Source organism: Vigna umbellata, chromosome 1 (assembly GCF_029865625.1).
Source record: "Vigna umbellata cultivar VRB3 chromosome 1, Vumbellata_1.0, whole genome shotgun sequence".
Taxonomy (NCBI): Eukaryota; Viridiplantae; Streptophyta; class Magnoliopsida; order Fabales; family Fabaceae; genus Vigna; species Vigna umbellata.
In genome coordinates, this window is record NC_142165.1 from 31,535,126 (window position 1) to 31,558,020 (window position 22,895).

General features: G+C 33.9%; 1 protein-coding gene across 1 annotated transcript; it reads right to left on the bottom strand.

Annotated features, from left to right (window-relative positions):
- Positions 1–7,963: 7,963 nt before the first annotated feature.
- Positions 7,964–12,414, bottom strand: LOC124838358 (phospho-2-dehydro-3-deoxyheptonate aldolase 1, chloroplastic-like). Its single transcript, XM_047313949.2, has 5 exons — positions 11,651–12,414; positions 11,236–11,513; positions 9,565–9,841; positions 9,191–9,436; positions 7,964–8,431 (listed from the first exon to the last, which is right to left on the bottom strand). Exons 1-5 carry the CDS (start codon positions 12,179–12,181, stop codon positions 8,165–8,167), a joined length of 1,599 nt encoding a protein of 532 aa, XP_047169905.1. The 5' UTR covers positions 12,182–12,414; the 3' UTR covers positions 7,964–8,164.
- Between the last annotated feature and the right edge of the window lie 10,481 nt (positions 12,415–22,895).

The following is a 22,895-nucleotide window of genomic DNA, read 5'->3' on the forward strand; positions in this document are numbered from 1 at the left end:
GCAATCTTCTCTACTTCTAGATCTAAAAAGAAAGATTCTAACGTTCTTGTGCTCCTGGTACAAATTTTCGGATTTCATCCTGCAAACGCTAAAGAACATTACACTAGAGAACCCAATTATCCCAAAAATAAAAAAAATCAAATCAAAAACAAAAATTAAAAACAGAAAAATTAAAGATATAGTTTAAACCACGAGTCCCCCGCAACAACACCAAAAACTTGTTAACACATCGGCAATTGTATCGAATCGTATCAAGTAATATAAAATGGTAAGACCATGTATCGTATCCCAAAAGACTCACGGCACTAGACAATTGTGTAATTACTTAACTAATTAAGACTGAAAAGATATTTTGTTGATTTTTAAATGCAAATGCAACAAAAGTAAATATGAATGCAAATTGATCAATTGAGGCTAAAACACAAGAATGAATGGATGATGTTGATAATATGAGATGATAATGTTGTTGGGGTTTAGATTTCACCATCCTTACTTTCAAGCATAAATAATTCATCTTCTTCATTAAATTTTTAACGCCACTCTCTAAATTACTTAAAACCTGGTCCCTCGGCGAAGAAAGTCTATCGTTAATTATTAGACCACAATCCCTTGCATCCCTAATAATTAATTCTGCATTACGAATAGAAGCTTAAGACAACGAAACCTCCTATCCCCATCCCTGCACAATATTGCTTTTGGGATAAATTCTCCAAATCCTGGTTTCTAGGTATTTCCCAATAACAAAGAAAACCAAATATAATAGGCATAGAGCAAAGGAAAAAATCCCTAACAATTAATGAAAGAAACATATAATAATTTAGAACAAATTCAAATACATGAGAGCTTAGAGGTTACATCTTCCCAAACAACAAATAAGATTAGTTTTTCATCGTCATGAAGAAACTAGGTGTACAATGGAATGAAAGAGATAGAAAAACCCCTTGAAACTGAAGAGGAGAGCTCCCGCATCCCCAAATCTGCCTCCAAAAGGGAAAAACATGTGTTTTTGTGCTCAAGCCATCAAGAGATACCAACCCTAGGGCGTGCAAGTTCTTAAATAGAGCAAAAATAAAGTCCAAGGCCAATAATGATGGCGCTTAGTGCCCTAAGTGGGGCCAAGCAGGCGAAACTGCAAGAGAACTGACGCTCAGCGCCCTTGGAAGGGCGCCTAAGCGGTGTGCGATACATGAAACTAGCGGTCAGGGACCCTAAAGGGCCCTCAGCCTGACTTTTCTACACTGCATCTTTTTCTCTCTTTCTACATTCCAACTCCTTGGTACTTTAATTCCTTGGTACTTTAACTCCTTGGAATAAGAGGCATCCTCTTCTTCCTTAAGCTCCAAGGTACCATGTTAGATAATTACACGACTCATAGATGTCTCTTCCTGGCCGAAGATGAGGATTTTCCTCAAACGAAACCTCTATATATGGTATTGATAATGCCCCTCAATAGGGGTCTAACATCATAGTGTCTCTCCTCATGTTATGTCAGTTCCTCTTTCTTTTCTTCCTTCTTTATGTGTCTACAATCTTCTCTTCGGTCCTCGAACCTCAGGTAAGTGGCCAACCTGATTATATCATCAACCTTATCTATGAGCGTAGTGCACTCGTTTGTAGTATAGTCATTATTGTGGTGATACTTTCAATACTTATTCGTGCTGATATTTAGCAGGCTCTAACACTTTTTGAGTGGCGGTATAAGATATTTTTACAAAGTTGCTCCAACACACGAGACCTAGTGATGGAAACCCATTTAGGGAATTTCATTCAAAGGAGTACCAACTCATGTTAAGGCTAAGAAAGGGAAGTTGAAGAAGGACTTTTAAAGGCTCTTTCTTGATTTTCTTTCTCTATGTCTTAGAAGGATTCTCTTTTAATATTTATATGGTTGTTTTGTAGGGTTTAATAAATCTTGGAGATCATAGATAAACCACCCAAGAAGCATGAAAAGCCAAGGGAAGCAAAGGAGCTAAAAGGGGAAAAAAAGAAGTGACTTTCAGATTAGAAATGCAAAGGAAACTAGCTTTTGGATTAAAGAGATGGCCCAGCCAAAACCCTGCCTGGCCCAGCCACTACGTATCAGAATTCAAATTTTACATGTTTTCCATGTGTGCTTGGGGTGGAAAGCGTGACCAGCTAGCTTGGCTCCCAAACTCGAAGTATATTTGAAATTTTGGAGGTAATTAGGTCAAAATTAAGGTCCCTCTTCACCTATATATAAGAAGGCCTCTCCATTGTAAAAATCACCTTTTCAACTTTAGTGAAATGTTGCAAAATTTACTTCCAACCCTAAATGCTCTTGAGTCACTCTTCCTTTTCAATTTCTCTACCCTTTCCTCTAGCTTCCTTCCTTAGTAGGAAGGCCTTCTGAGCTTAGAGGTCTCTATACACACTTTCTCCACTTAAATACACCAAAACTTCACCCATTTTGCTTCCATTTTCGCTACACTGTTTGGTCTATTCGTGGAGCTGTTTCTTGCTTCATTTTAGTTGAAGCTGGCTTCCATCACCTAGGAGCGTTTAAAGGCGTGTAATGTAAGAACCAGGTAGGCCTAGGTTCCCTTTGGCAAGAGTTATTCCTCTACGTTGAATCTTGGTTAGTCCTTTCCTTTTCGGCTAGGATGGTCTCAACTCAAATCTTGTTCCTATACTCTCTCATTTCTTCTAGTCGGATGAACTTAGCGACTCGTTGCCTTAACTCATCCATGGTTGCAAATGGTGTCATACACAAGTCATTTGCGAAAGGTCCTGACCTTAGCGTCGTGATCATGTAGTGTAAAGCTACCTCAAGATTTAGATTCCTAATCTTTAAAGCCACCTTCCTGAACCTATCAATTAAGGTTCACAAAGACTCTTCCTTCTCCTACCTGACATTGAGGAGTGTTAGGTAGGTGAGATGATTGTTCCATTAGTGGCAAACTACAATTTGAAGAACAACGTCAAGGTATCAAAATAGTCGATAGAGTAAAGGGTAGGCGAGTGAACCAATTTAAAGAAAGTCCTTTTAAAGTCGTCGAAAAGGCCTTGCATATGAGAATCATTAGTCGAGTAGAGACTAACTTCTGTGGTGGATATGGCCACATGCTAGTCAAGGTTAGTGGACCATCATAGTGGTTCAGGGTGAGGGCTTTCCACTACTTAGGAAGCGGGGTATCTGTAATGCCATTGATTAAGAGATGTCAAGGAGGCCTTACTTTTAAAATTAAATTTTTTTAATCAAACTTTTAATCATCTTTGTAAAATATACAATTAAAGTTTATACTATGCATAGTTAAATTTTATTCTATGCATTGTACTATGTACAATTGAATTTTATAAAATTATACATATGATTAATTGACATAAAATTTACAATTATTAAATGTAAAATTAATAATATTAACAAAAAATATTTATATATTAATTATACATATGATAAATTTTGAACATAAAATTAATTATACAATTAATATGTACATACAATTCCTAAGAAATATATAATTATTATATCATTATAAATCTTTAATGTACACTAATATATAAATTAGATGCATTAATATATAATTAATTTTATGCATTAATATACAATTAATAATAAGATAGATAAAATTGTACGATTCCTACGATATATAAAATAGTACAATTAATATATACATTTTATTTATAGATTTTTATATTAACTGTACAATTAACATATCTACGAGGGTTGTCAAAATGGGCTGGAATCCATGAGTCAATCCAGCCCATCACGGGTTCGAGCCGGGTTAGGTTAGAATAATATAAAATTTAATGGGGGTCAATTTTGAGTCCGATTCACTAAGAACTCAATTCACCTAGGTTGAGCTCGTGGTAACTCGAGTTAGCTCACCAATCCACCTAATTATTACTTTGTGTTTCAATATTATTAGTCAACACTTTTTTTTCTTTTTTATTGTATTGTAGTTAGGGATAAAGAAGAAGGTACTTCAAGAAAGCAAAATATTGTGGATTTGTCCATTCAAGACTCTAATATTATAAATGGATAAATGAAACAAAAATTATCAATGTTATTGCTCTTGGGTTGTATTTGTAGTTTAAGGTGATTTTGGATTGTATTGTATTGAAATTTATTTAGATTTTGATGTAGAAAAAAATTATTATTTTTTGGAATTGAAAAAAGAAAGAACTTGTAATTAAATGAGAGAATCAACTCATTTAACCTACCAACATGTGGTGGGTCGGGTCAAATTGACTCACTAAGTGCCCAATTCGTGATGGATTGGATCGGGTCGAGCCGAATGAGTCGTTTTGATAACACTATTACTATATACATTTTACTAAAATTATTCAATTAAAAATATTAATAATAAGTAAAAAAATAATATATAAAATAAATTGTAAAAATATTTTATTAATAATGTGAGAGTCGAGAAATTTAAAGGAAATTGGAGCAGGATAGGTGTATGCACTGGATTGCACCGTTCGGTTTTGAGAGTAATATATAAAGGAAAGTTTCAAATTTCCTCCCATTCTCTGCATACACTCTCTCTTTCTAAAATTCTGATCTTCTCTTTTCTCCTCCTTCTCTCTAAAAATCTTCATTAGTTAATCAGTTGTTCTTTGTTCAGAAGGAGTTTAGGTGATCCTTGAGCTTAAGGATTTCTTGTCAACCAGTTAATCCAGTGATTTGAGTCAATAAGTTTCATCCTCTGTTCTTAGTGTTTCGATTTTCTGGTGCATGAAAAGGAAATTTCGTTGCATGTGTTCAGCAGCTTCTTCTTTTCATTTCTAATCATGTTCTTAGTCTTTTGGTTGATCCTTTCTTTCTAAATCGGTGATCTTTAGGTGTTTTTAGATTTTCTTGAAGTTCAAACAATTTTCTGAAGGTGTCAAAGCTTTTTGTTCGGTCATGTTATTGAAGACTCTTAAGTGTTGTATTCATGTTGATTGTGATTCTGCCTAATTCTTGTTCAGTGGCCGAGTGATTTTGGGAGGAAGTGTGATAGTAAAGATGTAGAATTTGTGTAGGTGTGAGTTTGGTCTGTATACTATAAGTTGGGAAGAATGAAGGTAATTGGTAAAGATTTGGTGTTGATCATAATTATGCAGTCATTCTACATAATTATGCAGTTCGTTGAGGGTCCTTCGTTGACCATTTGACTTTCTTATTGTGTTCGGTCTTAACTGAGTTTTACTTTTGTAGAGCTTTTCAGTTAATGACCGATCGATCTTGTACTAGTATTCTGTTTTAATCGTAGCAATCGTTCTTAGTGGATTGTGTGGTTTATTATTAGCGCTCGTTCTTATACTAGTGCTCGACCCCGTACCTGTATTAGGTCTCAAATACGTTCGGCCGAAGTTATAGGTGTTGGGCTTCTCATGGGCTTTACCTGTTCATGATTATTCAGTTATGATTGGATAGTAGTTCTTGTACACAATTCGGTCTTAGGAAGAAAAATGGTGTTTTAGTAGCGTTCGATCTTAAGAAGGAAAATGATGTTTTAGTTGCGTTCGGTCTTAGGAAGGAATATGGTGTTTTAGTAGCGTTCGGTCTTAGGAAGGAATATGGTGGTTTAGTAGCGTTCGGTCTTAGGAAGGAATATGGTGTTTTAGTAGCGTTCAGTCTTAGGAAGGAATATGGTATTTTAGTAGCGTTCGGTCTTAGGAAGGAATATGATGCTTTAGTAGCGTTCGGTCTTAGGAAGGAATATGGTGTTTTAGTAGCGTTCGTTCTTAGGAAGGAATATGGTGTTTTAGTAGCGTTTGGTCTTAGGGAGGGGTATGGTGTTCTAGTAGTGTTCGGTCTCTAACGTTAGCATTGTATTCGTTCTCTTGGGTATTTATGCTATGGTTGTTTGTAAAATGTTTGAATTAGGTTATGTGAACTTTATTGTGTATGGATTATGGTATTAATATTTAATAAGGCATATGTTTCAAGTAATGTGGAAGAGAATTCCATGGAGGAATGTCTTATGATTGGTTATTAAATTGTAAAGTATGAATATGGATATCGTACTAAGTTGTCGTTCATCCTGAAATTCTATGATTACCATTCTCACACAAAGAGAGGTAATTCATTTGTGAGAATATCAGGAGGTCCTTTAACCTCAGGGTACCGAGGTAAACATCACTGGATTAACCTTGGGTGTTAGCTTGATTGGTGTCAGCTATTTCACCACCGCAAGTGCAAGGACGACTGTAGCTACATATTCATACAATCTGGATAGTCCAGTTTAGTGGTAGGTTATTAGATGTTTGGTGTTCAGTCAATGTATGTTGAGTGCTCGGTTTGTGCATTTTTTTGAACATATGTTAAGATTATATATGTTGTATTCAATTAAATTACATTAGTTTTCCCTTATTTTCTTGTTTTATCCATGTTTTCTATTCGGTTTTTTATTTGCAATGATCACTTTGTGGGTGTGAGTAGAGGGAGGCGGTTATTCATTGGAGCAGGCGCTGGACTACGAGGACTCAGTTGTTTAGCCTAAGATCGTTCGGTCATATAGATATATAGTTGTATGAACCTCTGGTCATGTACATTGTTTTGTAGTAGTATAGGAATTTTGTAAAGTTTTAAATTTTATGGTTATTTTTGGAATAACGGTAAGGTTAACTTTATTTCTCGTAATTGTCCTACCGTATTATTATATGATAACTCCTTTATATAGTTTATTGTTATATTTTTGGGATGTTACAAATTATGTTATAAATATAATTCAAAAAAATTTACTTTAATAAATTAATATAAAAAAAGACTAGTGTTGTCAAAATAGGTTGTAACCCGTGAGCCAACCCGACTCACCACGGGTTTGAGCCGGGTTGGGTTTGAAAAAAATGTAATTTTTTTATGCGGATTAGTTTTCAACCCGGCTCACTAAGTTGAACCCGTGGTGAGCCGGGTTGGTCACTAACCCACCTAATTTAATTTAATATTTATTATTTTGTGTTTCAATATTATTAGTTAGCATTTTTTTATTATATTGTATATGGTGATAAAGAAGAAGATGTTTCAAGAGAGAAAAATATTATCGATTTATCTATTCAAGACTCTAATATTATAAATGGACAAGTGATACAAAAATTATCAATATTAAAAACGTATTTGTTTGTATATGTTTTTGGATCACGCTTGGATTGTATGGTACTTTTTTATTTATTTTGAATTGTCTTTGGAGTTTAACATCATTTTAGAGTAACGTTTATTTAGATTTGAATTTAAAAAAAATTGTAATTTTTTATTTTAAAAAAAATTATAATTAAAAGAGTTAATGAGTCAATCCGTTTAACCCACCAACCTGTGGTGGGTCGAGCCAGTGACCAACCCGTGGTGGACCATACTGGGTCGAATCGGCTTACCCGTTTTTACAACTCTAAAAAAGACCCATACTAAGGCTTCAAACTAGTGTTTTAATAAAAGGTTTGGCATTATTTTTTGAAAACTGAGGTGATTTAGGTTAGCCCATGGGGTTTATTTAAGTACCTTATTTATTTTCATACCTATTTAATGTTAAATCGAAATTATAAAAATTATTTACAGAAGCCATTTTATAAATGGTTTCACGTCTCAAAGTATTTTAAGCTATATATAAATAACAAATTAAAAATTCTATTTGAATGATCTCAAGTCCAATTTTATCTTCCTCGTGTTTGGGCCACAGCATGATCATATTATGGTCATTTTTTTCCTGCACCTTCATACATTTTATCTTGCTCACAAACTTGTAAAATGATTTACTTACCTTTATCTTTTTCTTTTCGTCTCCTTCTTACATGTGAAATGATTTACTTACCCTTATGTTTTTCTTTTCAACTCCTTCTTCCTCCTCCTCCAGTAAGAAAGCACTCTTTCCCATGCCCTCTCCCCCTTATGCTGCTACTCTTAAGAATTTTCTAAATCAATATACTTAATCGAGAAAACTGCATTATTCTATCACATTCCCCTGTCAAGTAGTCCAAGGAGAAGGACCAAAAAGATGAGAAGGATAAACTCGAATAGGAAACATAATAGAAACGTCTTTGTTTCATTATTATTAAGAGAAGTACTCTTGTCCTTGGCAGTTCAAACTCATTACTAGGTAATAATAGTATACACATACGAACACAACACAACAAATCCACATGCAGCATAAAAGTGACATTAATAAATATGTAGGGGAAAAAAAGAACAAAGATATTTTTCTCTCGTTTGATTTTGGAGGCGCTTTTACAGTCCTAAAGGGGAACTTGCTTCCTGCGATCTCATCCTGCTCTTTCTCAAACGCTCAGCGATGATGAAAGCAAGCTCAAGAGATTGTGAAGCATTGAGCCTTGGGTCACAGTGTGTGTGGTAACGTGAGCTCAAGTCATCAAATGTCACTGTTCTTGATCCACCAATGCACTCTGTCACATTTTGACCCGTCATCTCTAGATGAACCCCTCCTGGGTGGCTTCCTTCTTGCTCGTGCACATCGAAGAATGCTCTCACCTCAGCCTGATCAATAATTCAGTGAAAAAATGTCAAAACCATGATCAAATTCTTTTCTCCACTTTATTCTCTCACTAAACTTTATTGCTTTGGAAAAATCACGGACGTTGCTTTGAGGTAGTCACATTGATTTAGAAGGTATCCAAACACACTAAAAAAGTGACATTGTGATATCATGTTTCTTTTTACTAGTCGACAAAAATGAAAACATTAACACCCACATGGACCCCAAGGTCCACTCCCACCTAATGATATAGAAATATAACCAATTCCACAATGATATTTCGAACTGAAAATGACCTCACTAGTAAACTGTTTCACCAACTTCTACAAGTAGCCCTTTTTCGACCTACCACTTCTAAGTATTACAGCCTTCAGGTTTGGTAGCCCACCATACACGACCTCACTTCAGATGCCGGTAGATTCTGTTCAAATCCTTCCTTTTTTAATATTTTTTTTACATTTAGATTTTTGTCTGTTCTGTCTTCTTTCTCTTACTAGCATGAGATGTTAGTATATGCATCATTTTCTAAAAAGCATATACATCTTTCCAATGTTTTCCTTCTTTTAGAAAGAAGGTTTTAAGAGGTTTTGTTTAATCCAAAAATTATGACTAGCACAGGGTGGAAAAAACTATTTTATTTTCTTCCGAGGAAGAGGACAATAACTTCAACTTCATTTTAATCCTAACATGTACGCATATTTGAAGCTACTCGACAGCCACCTATAAGCAATTAAAAGTTAGAAAGAGAAGCGAGAATATACCCTGATGGAATCGAAGGGGCGAGTTTTAAGACCACAGGGAGCCTTAATGGTGTTTCCGTGCATAGGATCACTGACCCAAGTGACAATTTGTCCTGCCCTGCGCACTGCCCTGATGAGATGTGGAAGCTTCACCCTCATATTTTCAGCTCCCATCCTTGTGATCACAGTTATTCTCCCTGGTTTGTTTTGGGGATTCAAGATCTCAATGAGTTTAACAAGCTCATTTGGATCCATCTTATCACTTACCTGCCAAAGCATAAAAAACATAAAGCTTCAATAAGCCACTTAAATCACAATAAATAAAAATCAAAGAAACACTAGACATATGAATGAAACTGCATTTGAAATAAGAGGTAAATTGATCAGGTCCAAACCTTAATTCCCAAGGGATTAGCAACTCCTCTTAGAAACTCAACATGCGCACCATCGAGCTGTCTGGTTCGTTCTCCAACCCAAAGCATATGGGCTGAGCAATCATAGTAGAGACCAGAAGTTGAATCCAACCTAGTGAGGGATTGTTCATATGGCAACAATAAGCACTCATGAGATGTCCAAAATTCGGTTGTTTTCATGATTGGATGGTCCACTGTGAGCCCAGCAGCAGCCATGAATCCAAGGGCCTCATCAACTCGGTTAGCAAGCTCACGGTACCTGCCATACCAAGAACAAATATAATTTACGTCAAGCCACACTACCATTAAAAACAAGATAATACATACCTTGTAAAAGAAATTGTAAACAAGTACATTCCTCTTGTAAACTGTTATCTTGAAAGTAGTAAAAGAATACTATTGTTTGTTTCACTGTACGCCATTTTCATTACAGCATTCTTATCTTCTGTTTTAGATAATAAAACAAAACTGCACACACCAAACACGCTTTAAACATTTTTTCCAAAACTAGGAAAGAGTAAAGGTATAACCATCATGGATGCTGAAATAAAATGGGAGTGAACGATATCAGGGACGGTCCTTTGGTGAAAAATTACCGATTTTCAAAAAATGGAATGCTATGGTTATGATATTTATCCGAGTTAAATACTACAAAATTCAGAAATCCATACACTCCCCCTTCTTTAATGTACCGTCTAATTTGGCTAGGTGGTATGCAGCACATCAACCACACTACACAATATGCATGAATATAAATTTTGGAAAGATTTTATTTTGCCCAGCAATCTATGGTATTTATCACTTAGATAATTCCTACAAAATTAGGAAATACATACACTCTCGGTTCGTTAATGCATCATCAATTGTAGCTAATACATGCAGATTCACGTCAACTAAACAAATATGGATACAATCTAATAATTTTGGACAAATACTTTTTTTTCTTTACAATTCTTGTGAAATGTCAAATCACCTATCAAAGAAGAAAGCTAAAGCTGGATGTCTTTTTAATGGGTGTGTGTGGATGTATGTATAAAAGAAAAGAAAAGAAAAGAAAAGAACACTAATCGAGTTCTGCCTTCCTAGACTGTAGTGGAGGAGACAATTTTAAACAAGATTCGCATATCCTTTTAGATATCAAATCTCACCAATATAGGTATATAGGGTTGCCAATGAAAAATCTCCAAAGTCAATCCCTTACCTCAAATAGGTACAATGAACTCCATTAAACTATCATCAGATACCACTGTTAAAGATGAACTCGTGTAACTCGTGCCGATTTAACATAAACTTTAGCATAATTTCCACATGGACGAGTTGGCTTTTCAGAGAGAAACAAAACAACCAAATACCCTCCACCACACATGCACCCCCCCACTTATCATAATATCAAACAACGGTTTACCTTATCTCCTACCAAACAAACAAAAAAGATTAAAACAAGCATTTACTTTTTGTTTCTCAATAATTAAATTAGTTTTCACCCAATTTTACAAAGGAACAAGGTAAAATTTTTGAATGATCAATCAAACAAAAATAAATATATATTTTTCATGTAAATCAGGGATCGTTTATCAGGAAGGATTTTTCAAATTCCAAGAAAAATTAAAAATTGCAAATTGCAAATTGCAAATAAATAAATAAATAAATTACCTATCTCCCTGTTCACTGTGCTCGGTGAAGTCCAAATTCCATTGAGTAACCCTCTGCATAGCGGCATAACCTCCAGTGGCGAAAGCTCTGAGAAGATTAAGCGTAGCTGCAGCTTGACAATAAGCCCTGATCATCCTCTGCGGATCCGGAATCCTTGACTTCTCATCAAACGCATCTCCGTTAATATTATCCCCTCTGTAACTCGGAAGCTTCACGCCGTTTTTCTCCTCAAACGAATCCGATCTCGGCTTCGCAAACTGCCCAGCCATTCTCCCCACCTAAACAAACAACGCCATTCAAATTCACACTCACACCATCATTTCAATTCACAGCAGAATATAACAACACGTATTGTTATTGAAATTGACACCTGAATATTCTACCGAACAAGATTGTCTCGGTTCGGGTTTTTTACCTTGATGACAGGCATTTGGCCGCCGAACATCATGACGACGCTCATCTGGAGGAGGATTCGGAAGGTGTCACGGATGTTGTTGGCATTGAACTCCTTGAAGCTTTCGGCGCAGTCACCGCCTTGGAGTAGGAAGGCATTTCCGAGAGCAGCTTCGCCCAGGCGTTCCTCCAGCGTCCGTGCCTCGCCGGCGAAGACGATAGGGGGAAACGCCTCGAGCGTGTGGAGAACGGACTCCAGATCCTCCTTACTCGGGTACTCGGGCAGCTGCAGGGCCTTCTTCGCTGTCCAGCTGTCCACGGCCCATTTTCCGGCCCGGGCCGGGGCCGGGGAAGGCGGGGACTGGGGCTTGGGCTTGTCGGAGACGACGGGGTTTTTGGCGGGCTCGGCCGCGTGGACTGCAAAGATGGAAGGAGATGGGCCGGGCCTGGGCTTGAGGGCAGGCCTGATGTTTGTGGATGGAAGGAGAGGGTTGGATTGGGGGATGAGAGATTTGGTGGGAATGAGAGAGTTAGAAGTTGAGGAGATTGCCATTGTTATTGTGAAGAGAGAGAGAAAGGGAGAATGGTAATGATGATGTAGAAATGGTGTTTGGTTTTTGGATGTGAGGAGTCACACAGGTTTTGTGGGTGTTGAAGAGGGTGTGGGGAGTTTGGTGAGGATTTTATAAGGAGACGGTTCAGGCTGGGTTGTTGCGGTCTGTATGTGTGTGTCTGGTAGAGACGGAATGGTGGTAGTTGGGAGAAGGGTGGTTTAGTAATTTCGGAGATGGTTTGGTTGGGTGTGCTGGTTGGCAATGAGGTCAAATATTTTGAGGGTTTTCATGTTTTCATGTTTTTTATTTTTTTCTCTTCTTCACCTACTAATCGCCCCTTATGTGAGTTGGCGGCTTTGCGTGGAGGAGGGAGTGAACGTCCTAGCTAACCATTTTTTAAGGGTTTTTATTGGAAAATTAATTTTTTTTATTATCATTTGGAAACTTTTAAAAAAACAAAAGAAATAAACAACTGTTTTATTAGCAGGAAGTTTGGAAGGAAGTTCACTAGTTCAAGTGAGGGATTTAGTTTTGGGGGCGGCTTGAATAATTTAATTTATATTACTTTAATTCTTCTATTCATATAAATAGACAATTTTTTTTTAAATCATTTTGGGTTAAATATGTTTTTAGTCCCTAAACTATTGACCGTTTCTGGTTTTCGTCCCTCTTCCAAAGTAAGGTACAATTTAGTCCTCAATCTTTAAAAAACGTTCGTTTTAGTCGAAAAAACGAACGTTTTGAGGACTAAAACGAGGACTAAAAACAAAATTTTGAGGACTAAAACGAACGATTTTCTAAAGAATGAGGACCAAATTGTACCTTACTTTGGAAGAGGGACGAAAACCAGAAACGACCAATAGTTTAGGGACTAAAAACATATTTAACCCAATCATTTTAAGTTGAGTAAAAAAAATTACATCATTAACACGTATTGTCTTTAAAATATGTAATTGAAAAGCGGTATTATGTTTTTCAATTACATAATATAGCTCCCGAATCTAGGCAAACTAAGTTTTATGCTTTCAATTTTTTTAACATTAGTTATATTCTTAACTAATTTATTTCAATATTTGGATTTTTTTTCACGATTAAAATTGTGCAAATCATTCATATTTTTTTGTATTTCGATAGATTTAATCGCCCCAAAACTTTATTAGTATTTTAATCCGTGCATATAGCATGCGTCAAATTCAGTATATAATTTTATAACAATTTGTCGTGACAAGTGAAACAAGTTTCACATCATTGAATTAAAGTCAGTATTTATAGTTAGTTTGATAGATGATTTTGTTTTGAAAAACATTAACTGTATCTAAATATATTAACTATCTAAATTATAAATTGAAATAATAAAAGCTCTCTTTTAGTACAGATTTTAATATAGTCATTTTAGACATTATTAGGGATTATTCTTCAATTAAAACAACTTTAAGATTATTTTTCTTCAGTGAGAGTGCTTTCAGGATTTTTTTCCCCCCTTAACTTCCTTTCTTAATCTATCATTTTCATCTTTATATTTTTTAAATTTCCCTTTTTAAATATATTGTCAACAATTGGAGATGACTTTATAACACAATATAATTCTTATCATAAATATAAAATGTAACTTATATATTAAAATATTTATTACAAACTATAATTATGATATAATTTATTTATTTTCAAATGTTTATTTATTGTTAAAGTTTACTTATATGAAATAAATATTTATCTCATGTAAACTAAAATACCATTTCTCTTCTCAATTCAAAGCAAGATCAATATGATCAAGATTAAAAAACATATTAAATTAAACTAAGTAATGGTGTACACCAATACTCAAGAGACAAAGAAAATTAAAAACTAGGATAATTTATCCTTAAGAAATCAAAGAGAAACAAATGAGCAGTTCCTTTTCATATTAAAAATTAGGTTATAAAAACTTCCTTTTATTATCACTATCTAATATTTCCTTTTATATAACTTTAATATTATATTAAAAACTAGGTTTTAGAAACTTTCATCTATTATCATTATCTAATATTTTTTTATATATGACTTTAATATTAGTAGAGTTTGAAACATTTCTTTCATAATCTCAAATTTAACATAAAAATCTAAAACTTCTCAACATAATATTTTCTTCTGAAAAATTAGTAAAGTTAGAAACATTTCTTTCATAATCTCAAATTAAGCATAACACCTAAAACATTTCAATATAATATTTCTTTTTTCAAAATAACTTATCTAAAGCACATTACATATTATTCACATCAAATTCTTTAATATATTCTGGTTCATAGATATATTTTGTCTCATTATTTTAAAATATCATCAATTCATCACATACAAAAAAACATTCAATCTCAAATATTTATCAAAAAGAACAATATCATGAAAATCCAGCGATCTCTAATAGTTGAAAGCATTTAAAATATATTTTCTTCAAATTTTTTGGAAATAATGTCTTTCTTAATTGAAGACATGCTCGTTCAGTAAGCAACCTTTCAAGGTTCATATTATAATAGATCCCTCAGCAAGAACGAGCTTGTCCAGCCACCAATTCTCTTAGTTTTCTTAACAAATAATTTTTGCCTAGTCAATAATTAGCCTTCTTAGTAACCATTGGGAGAGGTTCATCGGACGACTAATCCTTTTTTAAGTTATTTGATTTTTCACAAAACTAATTTCACCTAAAAAGATATTGGCTCGCTCAATGAGGCAAAATAGTGAGAATCTTATTTAAAGGCTCACCTAGAAACCAATGCTTTATAAGTTGTCTAGATTTTAAATATTCAAATTTGGTTTAGCTAGTTTGCATAATTCAGAAACCCTAAAGAATAAATTTGATCATCAAATTGGCTCAAATTGAGTTTTTTATTCTTCATTTCTTATACCTAATATAATATTTAGTTCTAAAACAACATTAACTTGAACCAATTTGACTCAATTGAAAATACACTACCTTTTTACAACTCACATATAAAATTTCAATTACACATGCACCAAAATTTCTCATTCCAATTCAACAATCACCAAATCACTCATTATTCTAACAACAAAAATATTTAAAAAAAGATCAATTTTGGTTGTCATATCACCTCCCCCCTACATTTCAAATCATCTAACAAAAAGTACTATGAAAAAATAAACTAGCTTCCCTTGCTCGAATCAAGCTTTTGGGTTCAAGTTAAGGCTCCAAGAATTACCCCTTTTACAAGATACTATACTTGTACACAAAAACTCAAATCAAGGATCCAAACATAACCTTACAATCCTAGAAAAACAAAGATTCATCTTGGTCCCATAAAGAGTCACTTGCAAGCACATTCGTCCCATGCATACAAAGCATCTCAAAATTGACTCAAGAAAAGGCGAAAGATGAACTTACTCATAATAAAATTTTGATCAAACAAGATTATTTTGCTTTACATCAAGATCATTATTGTAGACTCTAATGAACAAATCTCTTAGAATCTTAGACAAAAGTTATATTAAATGAAAATAAAAAGTTTTACATTAATGGTGGTCATTTTGAAAATGAAACTTAAATACTTATTTTTTATTACTAGTGCAAAAATCGTCTTTTATAACAAGTTTCTATACCAATTGAAATCCACCCAGTATAATAAGTGAGTGATAACATAATTATAAATAAGTTAACACTTTTTTTGTATTAGTTCTAGCTATAATCGTTATAAAGAGGGGTGTGATTGCATTTTTGTAATAAAGAAGAAAACTTTATATGTTGATTCTAGTTATAACCAATATAAAAAATGAACAATGTGACATTTTTGTACTAAAGAAGAAAACTTTATATACAGGTTCTAGTTGTAATCAACATAGGAAGTAGTTATTTTTTATTTTTTTATTTGTAAACATAGACACACATAAAGGGTTCTCAAATCCCTAACCTTCATTCTCCTGTTTCTTCCTCTTCTGGTTGCTCTCCACATCAAATCCCTAAACATAGACCATAATTTCTTCCAACCCATCGTCTCCTGCCTTCTTTTCCTCCTTCTAATTCATTTCCATTGTCTTCATCGGAGAGGTTCACAACCTGGAGGAGTGCCTCACGAATGCTCGTGGTGGTGGTACGATTTTCTTTGGTATGAGTCAACAATGGTGAAATAGGTGGTCGCCAATATTGTGGTCATGTGTACCTTGCACGATTTATGTTGTCCGCGTTTATGGGTTATTTTTGTTATTTTTTTCATGATTCCATTTCAGATTTGCTACGCTTTGTGGTGGTGGTGTTGGTGATCGAAGTGCAATAATGGTGGCCGAAGAGGAAAAGAAGTCAAAACTAGTGGGGAAGAAAGAGCATGTTTATTAATCAATTCACTATTTTCATTTTACATGTTATTTTTATGCTTTTCAACTTTGTCTCATCCAAGACTATTTATGTAGCCTAGTGATTCTAAAAGTCCACATGCATTGCGAAGCTTGCTTGCAGGAAATCAAGAGTTATATCAAGAAAATGAAATGTTTGAAAATGAAATGTTTGTTCTGTCACGTAAAAATGAAGGAATGAGACGTGGTAATATTGGAAGAATTTAGAAATGGGCACTTTATATATTGATTGTGTCCTTAACCAGTATAAAAATGGCACTTTCTATATCGCTTGTATCTATACTTGCTTTAGAACTTATATAGAAAGCATTTTTTTTAACTAGTACACAAAGACTTTCTTGTACTAGTGTCTATTTATGAGATTTAAATTTTTTAATAATAAAAATTTCTCATTTTTACTCAATGTTAGACTCGCTCATTTGAATTTTCTAACAATCCTCCTCTCAAGTGTTAGTCCCTTCACATTAGCATTTCCTCCTCGAACTAACTATGAATATCCTTACTTATACTATCGTTCAGAAACGAGACACACTTGTCTAACCTTTTGTGAGGAAGACCTTTCATAATGGAACGCATGTGAATCGACTACTAAGCCAAACATTAAGCTCTAATACCACTCATTGATCACAAGGGATGCTTAACACTAATGAGACTTAAGTCCAATACATATAAGAGATTGACACCAATTTCAATCTAAAACCTTAAGACAATGAATTTATAATTCTTCTACCTTCCATGGTATCCAACTTTATTATTTTTACTTAATGTGGAACTTAAGCTCAAACTTAGATTTCCAAATTGTTACATGTGAAAATAACAAGTTAGTCTAAAAAAAAAGCTTGAGCAAAATTTAAAATTGATTTGAAAGTTTTTCATGATGATGGTAAAAGATAAGCAATAATTTGGAAAGGGACTATTAGTAGTTAAAACTATATTGTAACGAGGCTTTTTCAAATAGATTGTGAGACAATACAACTCTATACAAATCTAACCATTGGAATATTGCTGTAAAAAGAAACTATCATTTAATAATACACGCAACACTTTTTTTATGTATGTTTAATGAATGAACATATCAAAAATAAAATTAAATATTTGTGGATGGTAGTAGACAATGAAATTTAAGAAATCCTTTTATTTAAACATCAAATACACAAACATTCTCAACAACTACAAAAACGGCTACAAAAATCTCTTCTATATCAATTCGTTATAAACTTCATCTTTTAAAAATATTTCTTCATTTTTTCTTCTTTATTTATGGAAAAAATATAAATTTACAGTAGTATATATTTCACAAAAGGACAAACTCGACGAAGCCGAAAAAACACGAAAGAATGCCTTATCTCCTCATAAAAATCAAAACCTTGTATTGGTTTGGGTTGGTGCGGAGGGTTGGTGAATAATAAATTAGTTGCTATTATATGCTTCCATTCCATTCATTTTCTTTCTCTTTTTACTTAACCTGCTGTTTCTACCGTAGGAATTTATTTTAGATTCCATATCTCTTGTTTATTTTATTACTTTAAATAAAATATTTTCCATTTCAAAAATAAGGACAATAATTTACAGAGAACAGGACCTCTTCGCTCACTAAAAAATTCTTAAATTTTCTTTATACATATTCCACATAATATTTTCTTAATAAAAAAACCCACAACTATTACAAACCATTATAACTTTTCATAATAATGCAAAACTTTTCATTTCATTATTTAAAATTACATTATTTTTTTTTATAATTTTTACATTAGAAGCCGTAAAAAGTTTATCTCTAAATTAATCTAGTTGTTTACCAAAGTTAAATAAAGTTTACCTATAGAAGAAAACGGAGTTGAATATAACATGGTTTATCCTAGTATTTGTTTTTGTTCATCACAGCAGTGGCAGCCATATCTGAGTCATCAGAGCAAAGACCAGACCAAGCAAGAAAAAGTCAAAGGTGGTGACACTCATATTTCCACGTGCTAAATCATAGGAACTTTGGTGTTCCACGTTAACACACGTGCGACCAGGTGTTGTGTAGGCGTGTGTTATTGTCTTAAGCTTATACTCAATTTACTATTATACCCCATATTTTGAAGCTCAAGATTTTTGTACTGTGATGGATCCAAGTCTTCTTCCACCAACCCACTTTAACTCCTTTTCCTTTTCTGCTACCACTATTATTCTTTCATCTTCTCCTACCCCCCACCTATTTTCCCAACAAACTTCTACTACCACCAAATCAATCTATAAAATATTTTCACAACTTATATTTATAATATATATGTAACAACGCACATGAATAAGAAAAATATGACATGAAATACCTAATTCACTTCGATGACAAAAAGGAATATTAGACACTTTATGTTTTATATGAATGTTGTTTTTACTACATTAATTGGACACACAAAATTTCATTTTATTATAGTATCTGTTGCTGTAGTTTTTTGTTTTAATTAAATTTATTATTTTATTTATTTAACAGGTAATTATTGAAAAGTATATTTTAAATTTAATACAACATTATAAAATTCATTTGTATATTGTTAATTCGTCTTATTTAATTAACCTGAAATCTATAAAACTAATTTTACTTCAAAATGCTAGATCGATCCAAATTATCATCAGAGCAAGGAGTAAAATTTTTAAAATGATATTTGTCTTAGAGTAAAATTACTGTGTTATTTGATATCAGAGACATAGCATCCACAAAAAATTCTAACTAAATGGATCACGGTAAACGCATTAATTAACGTCACTATTCAACATTTTAGTCTTAGACAAATCAATAGAAAACTAGTTGATGGATGGATGGAGAAAATATTGTTTCATTAATTAACCGATATTGTTCATATTTGGTTATACTTGTGAACCTATACATGGCACAAGTTAGAATATGAAAACATTTTTTTTATAAACTAAAATAAATGGCCCTTTTCTTTATTTGCTCACTTTGTTAGAAATTATTCTCTTTTTGTATGTGTTTTTTTTTCTTCTTTTACTTTTTTATGCAACCAAATAAAGACAAAAGATAATTTTTGCTTTTTTCATATTTTGATTTATTTTTCCATTAAAATCCATCTCACCGTTTTACTTCTCTTCTTTGTAGTCACTTTAGTTTTAAACTAAATAAACATATGTGAATATTATAAAACTCTAAATTATATATTTAATATTTTTTAAATTCCATAAAATATTAATAATATAATTATTTCCAAAAGAAAAATATCATGAATGAAATTTACTTAGTGTAAAAAAATTTACATATTGTGAGACCCTAAATAATTACCGCATGCAAATATATGTCAAATCTCAATTAACGCACCCCAACCCCACACTCTGACCATCATTAAATGCACCGTGCCACGTTGAAACGCACTCACACCCACTCTGCATGCAACTGCCAAGTGTCACTGTTGGAACATTCGGAAATAGTGAGTGGAAGACAAGTGGCATCAGGAGAATGGACGTTCGTCCTGCGTGGGAAGGGAAAATGATTTTCTGAAAAACTCTTTTCCACTCTTCTGCATGCTTCGTCTTCTTCCCCAAAATTCTGATTTTTCAAATTCTCCACCTTCTCTCTAAACCACTTCATCTTCTCTCTACGGTAACTCATCGTCTTCTTCTCCGATCAACTTTCAGATACCGTAGAAACGTTCCCTGAGACGTGAGCATCGTTCTGGACCGAACAGAATTGGGGTCTGAGCTGGTAAGTCCTCGTCTCTGAGCGTTCGTCTATTTAGTTCATTCGAACCAAGTTCTGGTTGCATGCATGGGTTATAGGTCTGAGTTGTTTATGATTTTTGGTGTCTTAGATTAAGTGAAAGTTGTTGAGTGACTCTTTGGATAGAAAGCTGTAAGAGGACGAACAAAACCCTTGCATTAGGACGTTCACTGCTGGACCAGGTAAGGGAAGCTTAGTAATTTAATTGATACTGTATAATGCGTGTGAAAGCATGAATTGAACTGGATGCATGAACTGTATGCTGATTTGATTGTCAGGAACGATTGCTATTGTGTTGAATATGATTTCTGTGAGTTTAACTGCATGTTGATCTTGATACGCATGGATTTAGAGATGTATGATTTTGGTATGGTTTGATTGGTTAATATGAAGAATTCTATAAAGTATGCGAATTAATGATGTATGTGAAAGTATAAGATTTCGAATTGTATGAGAAATGTTGAATTAGAATAAGATGAAAAATCTGATTATGATATTTCTTCCCTATGATAAAATACGTTCGTCATCGTACGGTATTATACCGTTCGGTTTCCCCTGAAAATGACTTCGAATAGGAATTCTTTCATTCGGAAAGAATTCTGTTTGAGAACGAGTGTCCTCTTGTGAAAGGATAGGTTTGAGCGTTCGGCTCAGCCTAGTGGTATCCAACGATCGTAATTAATTGAAGTTATATTAGTAACGCTCGGTTTTATGATCCAGCGTTCGTTATAGGTAGCGCTTAGTCTTATACTAAGCGTTCATCCAAATGAGCTCTCGGTCTTATATCGAGCGTTCGTTCTAATTAGTGCTCGGTCATCTACCTAGCGTTCGTCCTAAGTAGTGTTCGGTTTTATACTGAACGCTCGTCCTTATCATTTATTTCTGAACGGACGTAAATAGCATTCGTCCAAATTATTAGTTGGCGTTCGGTCATTGACTGGCGGTTTTGTTTCCTGAATTAAATCACGCTCGGTTTATTTATCTAAATAAATTTGTAGTATCTCTATCCATTGGATTCGACCTAGAGTCATTGTACTTAAATTATTCTAAGTATTATTCAGATCTTCTAGAATCAGTTCATTTAACTGATTTAAGTATTCGTAACGTCCATCAGCGGACAGGAGTTCGTTTCTTTTGTTCAAAAACGAGGATTTCTTTGTACCGTGATAATGTTCGTCCTTATTTTGAAAAGGGTGAACGCTCGTCATTTTATGAAAGTGGAACAACGAATGAAAATGTGATTAAGAGGAAAAGTTATAATGTGCGAACGATATTTTAATTGAAATATTGAAAGTGGATTCTGAACGAGCGTTCCAAGGAGGAACGACTCTATGGTTGGAATGTGATAAGTGGTGTAGTATGACCATGGTAAAGCTGCTGATGGCTGTTCATCCTGATATTCCGTGAGTGCTCGTCCTCATGTAGAGGGGAGTAGGTCATGTGTGGGAATGGCAGGAGGTCCTAGTCCTAATGAGTACTTTGGACTGATAGGGCTAACCTCGGGTGGCAGCTGTTGAGTGTTTCCAGTTATCACATCACCCGAGTGCATGAACGCCTGTAGATACATGGATTCATACAGTCCGGACGGTCGGTCTTTTGAGAGTTTGGATGAGTTATTCTATGCTGATATATTGTTGTATAAATTGTATGTTGATTGCATATGTTAAATTGTATATTGGTTGTATGAATTAAATTACCTAAGCTTACCCTTGCATTTTCCTTGTGTTGTCAAACTGTTTATGTACGTCCGTCTTGTCAATGCAATGATCATCCGTGTGGATGTGAGCAGGCGGAGAGGCGTTGCTTGAAGAAACACTGGAAGAAGAAAATTTGGAGGACGCCAACCTGGTCGAAGTAGAGGTTAAAGCCGAGCCCTAGCGCGCTCGTTAGGTTGTAGTCTTTAGTATTTCTGTTTAGCTTTTTGTGACGTTCGGTTATTTAGTTTTGTAAAACCGTTCGTCCGGAACCTTGGTTATATTGTAGAAATTTTCTGAACCCTGTATCCGTTTAACGTTCGGCTTTTAATAGCTGTTGTATTTAAGACTGCACTGTTTAATTCTGTAAATGTGATTAGTTCAAATTTATGGTAATTACTATAATTTGGGATGTTACATTTATTATCATTTATTTTAAGATTTTAATGATGAAATAAAAAATGAATCCAAGTTTTCCACAATAAAATTTAAATAAAAAGTATAATAAATAAAAAAATATTTTGATATATCATTCCTTGCAACCCAAATTAAAAATATGCTATAAAAAATGTTACTTAAAATATTCATCCCATATACTAGTATGTACAAAGAAAGCTTGGGTGAGGTGGGAAAAAAATTGTGATAAGCCAAAGAATAAGGGTGTCCCGAGGTGAACAATGTGTTTGTTTTAATGAAGTGCTCTTAACAAAGTGTAGGTAGTCACTATTTTGTGACAGAGAGACATCAGAGTGTGGTGTTAGTATCTCACTATGTAGGTTGAGTTGAAGGCACGGGGTAAACAATCCTTATGAAATAATCTGAGCAATTTGGGAACATGGACGAGGAATGATATAGTGATATTTTGGTTAGATAGGTGGGTGGGGTATTAATATTACTGATTAAACATAAGATTGTTTTTAATCTTTTTCCTTAAGCTCGAGGCTTAAGGATTGTTAGGCATTTTACCCGCTA